The following is a 10,741-nucleotide window of genomic DNA, read 5'->3' on the forward strand; positions in this document are numbered from 1 at the left end:
TGCATAACGAGAGGGGTAGAAATGTTTAATGCATAAAGCTTTGGACTCCTTATATGGAACTATAAGGGAGGTGAGAACAAAAAGGGGAGAATGAGCTCTGAAAGCTGAGTGCTGTGCATCCCCCACCCTTTCTGCCATGTACCCCCTTCCCGGCCCCGCAATTACCGCCCGGCCCCAGGGGCTGACTTATCGCCAGCATCACAGAGCGGGGCGGCAGCTTCGCGGATGGTGGAGGTGGAGATGGCAGGGTCCCTGGTCCACCCCATCGTCATCGAGGGATGGGAGGAAGGAGGAGTTACATTCCCCAGCCTTTTAATCCAGTCGTGCTGGTTCACCTACAAAGCTGGGCAACCAGGCAGCAATCTTCTTCACATGCAGCCGCCGTCCCCAGCACACCATGTCCCAGCGCCAGGTCGTGCAGATGTCTACCAGTCATGCCAGCTACGGGGTCTGCGTACTGGGCAGTGAGGTCTTCCTTGACAACCATCGGTAAGGCTCGGGGTCGAGGCGCATCCATAGGGATGATGGGTTTTGGAGGCGACCGATGGCTTTGCGTGTTTTTGGTCTTTGCAAAGGGTGTTAAGGGGAAAGATCTCACGGTGGTTCCGTATACGGGTGCATAAAGGACGTGTGCCCATGGGTCTGCTTTAGGATGCCTGAAGGAGGGATGTTGAATCTAACAACAAAGGCAAGGCATCAAAGTGTAGCCCAGCAAAGACAACTCAGAGGCAAAGCCCATGCACACCCCAGCTAAGTGGGATCTATTTCTGGCAGAGAAAGCATTGGGCAACAGCGATTCAAGATGAGCAACTTGTTAAGAGCTAATCTGGGTTAAAGAACAAATGTGTGTCTCAGGCATAAAAAATTCGTGAGAGGGTTTGCATGGTTTACGTAATGAGAAGAGATTTTTCTGATGTTAAACATAGGGGTTGTATTATTGCCCACATATGAGGCTGTGTTTGCCCTCTTCTTAAGTTGTCATTATTTAATAAATTACATCCATAATGATAGTGGCTGTAGGCCAAGCCAGTTGGGATCACAGCTGGGGCAATTATTTGGATTGTATATTGGAGCTGTGCTGGGAGGTGCTGACATCCCCCCACTGAGGCTGCCCTTCAAACCTATTCGTTTTACACTCAGGCAAATGGGAATACATAAAACATATTACTTGAGTTATTTTTTTTTCAATTTGAACTCAAAGAAAGCTCAATCCCATTTAAGCATGGGACCTAAGTCTAAAAGGAGCTGATTTGGCTCCTTGGTAGCAAATCTGAGCTTTGGTCCTAAAAGGCGTATGGCAGATAGGCATGTGGCAGATGCTCTTTCAACATCAGGGCTAGAAAAATAGGAGGTGTTCTATGCCTAGAGAGCCCTCTCTATGCTGGAGAAAATTCAGTGATGGATGCTTGACTGGTTTGGGGTAGAAGACAAAGTGCAATGGAAGTCCTGTGCTCAGTGAGCTTACATCTCAGCATGGCCGTGCATGAAATTACAGCCAATAAATCCAAATTTGAGATGTCATGGCATGCAATGTATGGGTAGACTGCAGGTAGACTTCCTACATTGCATGCTAGTAAACACATGACAAGTGGGATGATGCTTTAATCTTCCTTACAAGCTACTGCAGGCATCAGGGATATCATGCCAAGAGCAACATCAGGGATAAAAAATGTCTTCTGTGTTGTATTCTCCCTGCTAAAATTTACAACTGTGTCCCTCTCCTTGCGTTGCTGGGGAGGTTGGCTCCCTGCAGCAGACAGGTTGGAGCACTCGCACGGCTTGTGTGAAGGTGCTGGGGCTGTAATGAGCATGTAGGCAGCACTTCAAAGGCCAGGTGAGTGAAGGCTCCCTGTGCTCCAGTTCAAGTTCTGCTCCACTTTGGGCATCTCTCAGGTCAGTGGGTGGACTGGCAATAACAAGTGACATCAAAACCAGCCCCAATCTTGGTCTGGGTTTTGTGGTGGGATGCTGAAATTTTGGGGGTTCTCTTCCTGCTGGGGAGGGATGTTGGGTGCCTGAGCTTCAGAGGCGTGCAATTGGGGCTTAACCACAGACGGATGTGATGGCACTCTGCTTGCTCAACTCTGCCACAGAGATAATGCTTATAAAATTCAGGCAATGCATTTCATCACCTGAAAATGGTTTCCAAATCCTAAGACCCATTTAAGGCTGGACATAGAATGGCTTAGATTGGAAGGGACCTTAAAGATCATCCAATTCCAACCTCTTGCCATGGGCAGGGTGGCCAACTACTTGATCAGGCTGTCAAGGATCCCATCCAGCCTGGCCTTGAATTGCCTACAGAATGCCTACAGAGTTTTGATTCTAGGGAGCCTATTTTAACAATTTGGGTTTGCTGAGGATAAGAGGAAAGAAAACTCAGCCTATGTCTCCACGCTGCTCTCTGTTTCAGATCTACTCCTAAAGGTGCCACATCATTTGATGTTCATGCCACATCTGCCGTCACAGTCCACATCATCCACAGCCCTATGACAAAACCCATGCTTAACTCCAGATGGCCACTGGATCCCGATATAGAGGTTGTAGTGACCGTTGGTATCACCAGCAAGACTGTCAATGACAATAAGGTTAGTTGCTCTTTATGCACTGAATCTGGAAGTATTAATCAATTTTCCCAGGAAAGTAGGAAGAACGATGGGCAGGCTCAAGTATTTCTAGGTAATGCTGACATCAGACGTGTTTCTATAGTATAAACTCAGACTTACACAGAATTGTGCAACTGTCACATACACAGTCAAACTAAGAAGGAGAAGGAGATAAGGATGGTTGCAAAAGCCTGTGTCAGAAATTCCATGTCAGGCAAAACAAATGGTCAAACTTTGTCTTTTTCTATGCCTGCTTTTGTGCTGAAGCAGGCAGAACTTATTTGGTTGAACTATGGTTAAAGCAGCAGGATATTGATGAACCTTCCAACAACTTGTTGTATGGCATTGCTGGGCTAACCCACAGGGTGAAAAGACCTACTCAGCATGAAGAGACACAGGACTTGGGTCACAGTCTGGTGATGTCTTTGCAGGTTAAGATTTCATACTACGGACGGGAAGAGAATGAGATTTCAGTGGCTTGGTTGTACCTCACCTGTGTAGGTATGTATTATGACAACACTCATCTGAACTTGGCCAACCCTTTCCAATGCCACAATCTCGTTTGGTTCATGGGATGGGACTTAAGTGAGGATGCAGGCTGCCCATGCACAACATGCAGCCAAGGTTTGGGTGTTGACAGCTTATGCTGACAAGCATGAGGGAAATAATTAAAATGTTCTTGTGCTGCTTTATGTGGTGCAAAAAAGACACAGGCTGGGCTCTGCCTCCACCCAATGCACTCTATGAGTGGCCTCCTCTGACCACCAAAACAATTCAATTGATGGAAGAGGATCCAAAGATGACCATCTCACCCACCTTCCACCAGCAAGCCCATTGTCAGCTTCCAGTGTGGCTGGTGGGGAGGAATAGGCACAGAAGTGTAGTTGTCTGACCTATTTTAGAAGTTTAGGATGAGATGAATCATTCCCTTGAAATGCCTATTTTCCTCTGCTGACTACAAAGGGAGTCTAGACAACTAGTCTGGATGCAGTCTTCCACTTGGATGGATTAATTATCCTAAATTTGGTATTTTCTGAAGTGCTCACATGATAGCCAGACCTGCGTCCTCAAGTCATGCACATGCTTGTCAAAATATCCTCTGAAGATGGTTTCCCACATCCATGGGGTCCACTGGAGCCATTGAGGGCCACCACTGTCCGCAGAGCTTTGGCCTTACAAAAGCTCATTGCTTGCTTGGATTTAGGAATTCATGTCCAAAATTATGCTCCCAGCTTCTTCACGTCTTCTTTGAATCAAGTAGGACGATTTCTGCTTCAGCATCCACATTTTCCACGCGCTGTCTCATTTGGTGGATATATATCTAAATAAGCTTTATGTAGGCTAGAGATGAGGTTGTTGGTACACATGCAATTTGGTCCAAGAGCTCTCTAGGGGTGAGTCTTTCTCAAATGTTACACCACCTCTAATAATTACCTAGTGTCCATTCACCCATTTCGTGCCTTTGGCTTCACAAAAATATGCTATGGTCAACATGAAATTGGTGAAACTCTATTTCACCAGTGATGAAATTATGAGACTTCACCAAGATGAACTGGTGAAAACAAGCAGGTGTATCCTTGATGGGGGACCCAGGATGGGAGAAGATAGCTGGAATGGGCGAGCGTTAGGGCATAAAGGCAGAGTTGGCATTGGATGACTCACTGTGGTATGAGGATGGGCCCAAGATGTCCATGATTGCTCATGCTCATGCCAATGATTTACTTCTTGCTCTGATATTTCAGATATATCCCTGGACGTGGACGTGAGTCGTAATGGCAGAGTGAGGAGCAAAGGGAAGGACAAGGTAATGGGAAACGTTGCATGGCTTTCAACAACACAAGGAGGGGAAAACATGAGGAAAATCTCCCAGAAGGAGAGGGATTTGGGTGGTTTCTGAAATAGGGAAAATAGTGCTGCAAATTCTCAGCCTTCTAATTGAAGAGGAAAACTTTTTTTTTTTTAATTTTGTGCCAAAATGTCTTGTCTCTCCAGTCCAGCCCTACGACTTTTTTTGTTGTTGTCGTTCCTTTTTGGATTTGAAACGTGCCACTAAATGACTCATCTGCAAGTTTAGCAAATAGCAAGAGATTTACCCCTTTGGCAAGAAATCTGCATATACCCAAGCACTTACGCCCAGATAATTAACTGCAGCCTGATCGGCAGCACAAATTGTACATCAAGATGAGATGCATTTCTAGAAATAGGATATTCTCTTTCAAATGAGGTCTGACAGATATAACATGGCTTGTTAGAAGATAAGATCTGTTTGAAATAGTCCTTGTTGGCTTGGCTGCAAGGTGAGGTTAGGAAATTCAGAGGCTTGATAGTATCTCTGCCAAAGCTCTCCTGATTGCTCACGGTGGGATCCCCTCTGAGCATGGCTGTGGCTGTGGTATTTTCCCATCCCAACCACTGCTGTGAGGGGTCTGGGAAGGAGGAGTTTTTCAGGATCAGCTCCCATCCCCATTGGATGTTTCTCCTCCAGGCCAAGTGGACATGGGGACCAGATGGACAAGGGGCTGTGCTGTTGGTCAACTGCGACAAGGACAGCCCCAACACGGTGGGGACAGACAGCAACCAGGTGGACATACAGACCCCTGCAGGTAGGGCTCATCCACGAGGCTCATACTATCTTGCTGGGGTGTTTTGCAGTATCTCCATCCCTCTCCTCATTCATGATCCTGCTGATGGTGAAACGAGTTGCAAAAATAGTATCAGACGCTTGCAAAGCAATTAGGGATAGTGACAGCATTACCTGTTCCTCCATTGCAACAGAAATTGGCTCTTTTCCACTACTCCTTCCCTGTTTTAATTTCCTGGACATCCCTATAAAAACACAATGAGCGTCATCCCAGCAGGCTTGCCCTATAAATCCACTTGCAACTGAAGGATAGCAAAGCCCACAGGCAGCACTGGAGGCTGGAAACCTCCCAGCATCCCCTGTCTCCATCTTCTTTCCCCCATAGATCTGCAGGACATGTCTGTGATGCTGCTACGGACTCAAGGTCCTAGCAGTATCTTTGCTGACTATCAGCTTGTCCTACATGTCTCCGAGTCAGATGCAGACAAGGTGCGGGTTTTTCATGCTATCCGTGAGTATTTCTTGAGTATTTCTTCCTTACTTCCTTCCCAAATATTGATGCCAACACACTGTGACCCAAGTGGGTAAGCCCTTTCTCAGTAGGATTAAGGGCTGAGCGCTAGCACTTCTTGGATACATCCATTTATCCCCAAAATTGGTTTAGAAAATAATGCTATGGGGGGAATGTAAAGACTTTTCGGGAAAAAATAATGAAAAAAAGTCTTTGTTCAGTGGGATTACTGAAGTTCTGAGAATTTCATGGGAGGATAAGCACAGGCAGCAACACATCTGCCAAAGGTGCCCATCTCGTTAGATTGTGCGCTTCTCCTTTGAACACCCTAGATGGTGGATCCCAGCAGTTCCGGGCTGAAAATCAGGTCAAGGAAGCAAGCTGTATCATTAGGTGCTTAACTTGAGACACGCACCTTGAAAGGGTTTGACCCGAGGGCATAGAGTCCTCTTTGTATGAGCAGATCAAGTGTGTTCCCCAGAAAAGAGCCGGCACACCCGCTCTTCTGCAAACCATGCTGGCACCATCACCTCCTCCATGGGCCTCCTTGCACCCATGTGGGCTGGCTATTTCGATGTTTCTGCAGGGAGTGACTCGCACCCCCAGTACAAACCCATTTTGGGACCGGGCATGCTCTCCTGCACACTAGACTGTGTCAGAAGTGGAGAAAACACCTTCTACGTGGAAGGGTTGGCTTTTCCTGACGCAGGTTTCTCTGGATTGGTTTCTATCAATGTCAGCTTGCTGGAGGTGCCCCATAAGGTACGTGGGATCTACTCCTTCCTGTCCCCACAAAGTCTCCAGTGGGGTTACCAACCACTTCTCCTGGTGTTTTGCCCTTGCAGTATTCTCCTGGGACCCCCATTTTCACGGATACAGTGGTTTTCCGCATGGCGCCCTGGATAATGACACCCAACACCCAGCAGCCCCTGGAGGTGTTTGTCTGCAGGTAGGACAAATGCCACTCTACAGCTCTGCTGCCTTGGGGGCTCTCCATAAAGGAGCTTTTACCCTTCCTTGCTTTGTGCACAGGCTTTATGCATGCTGTGCAAGAGCCTAATGCTGCTGCACTCGTTGCAATCCCAAGAAGAAGGCTGGAGGAACCTTCTCCAAGGGCTTGTGCAGAGGTGTTACCCAAAAATTGAATGTTTGGAGTGAGAAGGATTCTTGAGGTCCTTCACGCCTTCTTCTCCCTCCAGCATCAAGAGGGGAATCAACTCCAATGAAGTTTTTCTGGAGGAGCTCCAAGCCCTGCTGAGGAAAGCCAACTGCAAGATGACCATCTGCTCCGAACTGGAAAGCCGCAGTGACCGCTGGATCCAGGTCAGCCCTCAATGCTTGTAAGGCATGGCTTTTCTGGGACTTCTTATGAGCTGTGGGATGTTGTCCTTGGGAGGGACCAGTTCTGTTACTTGGAGAAACATGCAGATGCTAAGAGATGATTGCTTAGCAATCATGAGCTAAAACAGTGGGAGATGCTGTTGGTGGTGACAAACTGTACAGACAAGGATGTTGGCTGGACCCCAGGGACATTGCAAGAGGGGCCCCAGTGAAAGAAGAAACTTGTAGGGCATTGCAAGGGGCACTACACCCAGCATTGCAAAAGGGACCCCATGGGGCATTGCATGAGGTTCCCCATTGCAAGAAGGACCCCAAGGAGGATTGCAAGAGGGACTGCATGGGACACTGCAAGAAATTAATTGTGACAGGTCTGCCCCATGTCCTGCTCCATCCTTACTGTGTGCTTTGCCGTGCTGGCTCTCACACACAGGAGCCTTCTTCCTCCTCCTCCTCCTCTTCTTTCCCCCAACAGGATGAGCTGGAGTTTGGCTACGTGGAGGCACCACACAAGTCCTTCCCTGTGGTCTTCGACTCGCCCAGGAACAGAGGCTTGAAAGACTTTGCTTTTAAGAAGATCCTGGTGCGCTAGGGCATTGTTATCACTTTTATCCCCAAAAATCATTCTCAGGGGCTCCCCATCAGTGCTCCCCTCTGTCCCCAGGGCCCTGATTTTGGTTACGTGACCCGTGTGCCCCGTGGTTGTGACGCCTGTAGTCTTGACTCCTTTGGCAACCTGGATGTGAGCCCTCCAGTGACAGTGCGAGGCAAGGAGTATCCTCTGGGACGCATTCTCATTGGCAGCCCCCTGCCCTGGTGAGACAGGAAAACATCCAAAAGTGATTTGCTACAAAAAACATATTTGGGCTAAATGCCACCAAAGTGCCATCCTAATCATAAATTTCACATTCAGACCACATTGCTGTTCCTTCTCTCCTTGTAAAACCTTATTATCTCCCCTCTTGCCTTTCACCCTGATCCTACAGTACCCCAAACATAATGCCTGCATTTTTAGTTTTCCCTACTGAAAGGAAAAGCAGAGGAATTCAGCAAAGGATAAAATCCTGAATAACTGGGAATTGTTTTCTGCTGTGCCCTTGGCACAGGGAACAACAACGTCCTGCAAAACCCTGTACAAAGGCGACTCTTCATCTGGACAAACAACAGTGAGGTTGAATCTTGGGGTTTCAGCCAGGACAGCAAACGGAGCAGGCCATGCTGCTCCATCCTTTGCTTACCCCGACGGGAAAATGGGATTTTCCCAGCCACACCAGGGCTGTAATTATCCCTTATTACAAGAAGTTATAATTAATGTTTTCTCAGCCTGCTGCTGGCTGTCTAGGAAAACGTAGGGAGGGATTTAAGGCACAGAGGAATGGGATCGCTCATGTATATCTCCACGCGTCTATCTCTGTACCCCACACAATGTAGGAGTTTGGAATTAGATGTGGCCATTAGATTTGGTCAATTTACCACCTCTTCCCTTCTGAAGTGGGCATAAATACTGATGGTTTGCTTCAAAATGCCCCTTTTCCCAGTGGGTTGGGTGTTTTGGGGTGCAATCACTCCTGCTTCCTCCTGCTTTTGCCCTCAGGTCCTCCGGCCGTCGGATGTCGAAAGTGGTCAGGGATTTCCTTTACGCCCAGAAGGTGCAGGCACCAGTGGAAGTCTACTCAGAGTGGCTGAGTGTGGGCCACGTGGATGAGTTCCTCACATTTGTGCCTGCATACGACAGAAAGGTAACGACCCTATGTCCATCCCCACGTCCTCAGCATTATATAATGATGCAGAAGGCCATTTCATTTTGCAAGTCAGCAATAAAAAGTAAAAAGCTTGGCTTATGAGGAAAAGGCAGGCTCAGCCCCATGCATGAATTACCTTCCTTTTGGGGTGGCTTCCTGAGAAGCAATGGGTTTCTGGGTGTCATCCTATGTACTGTGCAGCCCTTGGGACTGGTGTTGGGTATACTTGGGTTGGCACATGAAAACATCCTATTGAAATCCCAAAAAATGGGTTTATGCATTCATCCTGCAGGGATTCCGACTCCTCTTGGCCAGCCCCACTGCCTGCTTCAAGCTCTTCCAGGAGAAGCAGAGGCAGGGACACGGCGAGGCCACACAACTTGTGGGTAAGGCAATGGGTAAGGATGTCCCCATATCACTGGGTGCCAGCGATGTCCCTCACCAATGTCCCCATATAGGGATTGTGGGCAGTGAGCGGAGGAGCATTGATGACATCTTGGCAGATGAAGGGCTGAGGAATGACAACAAACATGTGCAGGTGAGCTGCAAAGGAGCTGAGCGCATTTGGGTGCTAACTGGGAACAGGATGTCATCCCAATGGGTGATGCCCCAAAGTGGCCGTGGAGGTAGGAACCAAAGGTTGCTTAGGTGACTTCAGGAGGTTGCTCAAAAAGGATTCTGTGGGGGATGCGGGCTGTATAGTCTTCCTGCATGGGATTTGGGGTGATGACACGGGCCCTCCTCTGAACAGCGCTGCATCGATTGGAACCGCGACCTGCTCAAGCGTGAGCTGGGGCTGAGTGAACAGGACATCATTGACATCCCGCAGCTCTTCATCTTGCGGGGTTCTCGTGCAGAAGCCCTCTTCCCAGACATGGTGAGACCACCACCACTTCTCTTCCCCTCACCAGTTTCCCTCCACGCTCTCCTTGTACACCATTTGGGTGAAAAAAATACTTCTGGTCCATCTCCAGGTGAACATGCTGGTGCTGGGCAGACACCTGGGCATCCCCAAGCCCTTCGGGCCACTGGTGGATGGGCAGTGCTGCCTGGAGGAGCGGGTGAGAGCACTGCTGCAGCCCCTGGGGCTCTCCTGCACCTTCATCAACGACTTCTTTTCCTACCATGTCCTTTCTGGAGATGTGCACTGCGGCACCAACGTCCGCCGCAAGCCCTTGGCCATCAAGTGGTGGCATGTGGTGCCCTAAGTGCCCAGGAAGAGTCCCTGGTCCTTCCCAGTAGGGGATTTGGAGCATCTCAAAATAAAGTGTGTTGGCAATATGAGGACTGAGGGTACAGTTTTTCCTTGTGCTCCATCCTGTTGTTGGGTTGGAACACTGTTGGAGGCATTTTTCTTATGGGAGGGATCGCTATGAGCATATTGCATGCATGGTGCCTCACATAAACTGATTAGGGGTCTTGCAGTCCCTTGCCCCAGTTTCATGCTAAATAAAGCCCTCCAAATCCCTCCTGTGTCCAGTCTTGTCCAACATCTTCATCAACAACCTGGATGAAGAGATGGAGTTCACCCTCAGCAAGTTTGCTGGTGTTACAAAGCCGGGAGGATCGGCTGACACACCTGAAGGCTGTGCTGCCATTCAACAAGACCTGGACAGACTGGAGAGTTGGGCAGGGAGGAATCTGGTGAGGTTTAACAAGTGTAGAGCCTTGCACCTGGGGAGGAATAACTGCTGTAGCAAAAATACTAAATCATGGCCTGGAGCAGTGATGGAGCACCTGGTGGAAAGTCAGGGCTGATCCAGGGGAGCTCAGGTGCATGCAATGTAGCTGAATGATTGGAAGGGATGGAGCCAGGATCCACCCTTTCCCAGCCCTCATTTAAGGGTTGGCAGTGGAAGTGAGGGTTTTTTTGCTGCAGATTCCTGCGTACCTGAGGCCTTACAAAGGTAAGCAGCTCTTTTTTTTTTTTTTTTTTTTTTTTTTTTTTTTTTTTTTTTTTTTT

At 48.4% G+C, this 10,741-nt stretch overlaps 1 protein-coding gene across 1 annotated transcript; it reads left to right on the plus strand.

Annotated features, from left to right (window-relative positions):
• The first annotated feature begins 397 nt into the window (after window positions 1–397).
• On the plus strand, window positions 398–9,986 carry LOC122167336 (protein-arginine deiminase type-1-like). The gene is made up of 16 exons (XM_042831828.1): window positions 398–489; window positions 2,414–2,588; window positions 3,038–3,107; window positions 4,349–4,410; window positions 5,092–5,209; window positions 5,573–5,698; window positions 6,285–6,447; window positions 6,522–6,647; window positions 6,898–7,021; window positions 7,512–7,619; window positions 7,701–7,852; window positions 8,631–8,775; window positions 9,071–9,164; window positions 9,237–9,316; window positions 9,530–9,655; window positions 9,753–9,986. Exons 1-16 carry the CDS (start codon window positions 398–400, stop codon window positions 9,984–9,986), a joined length of 1,995 nt encoding a protein of 664 aa, XP_042687762.1.
• The last annotated feature ends 755 nt before the right edge of the window (window positions 9,987–10,741 follow it).

This window comes from Centrocercus urophasianus, unplaced genomic scaffold (genome assembly GCF_019232065.1).
Source record: "Centrocercus urophasianus isolate 14NV4802_14NV808 unplaced genomic scaffold, USGS_Curo_1.0 seq_36, whole genome shotgun sequence".
Lineage (NCBI taxonomy): Eukaryota > Metazoa > Chordata > Aves > Galliformes > Phasianidae > Centrocercus > Centrocercus urophasianus.

Excerpts from the sequence above, each read along its gene's own strand:
- LOC122167336 (XM_042831828.1), top strand. The coding sequence starts at position 398 with ATGTCCCAGCGCCAGGTCGTGCAGATGTCTACCAGTCATGCCAGCTAC. Across the intron at positions 7,853-8,630 it reads ATTGGCAGCCCCCTGCCCTG|GTCCTCCGGCCGTCGGATGT; the intron begins GTGAGACAGGAA and ends TTTTGCCCTCAG. Across the intron at positions 9,656-9,752 it reads AAGCCCTCTTCCCAGACATG|GTGAACATGCTGGTGCTGGG; the intron begins GTGAGACCACCA and ends GTCCATCTCCAG.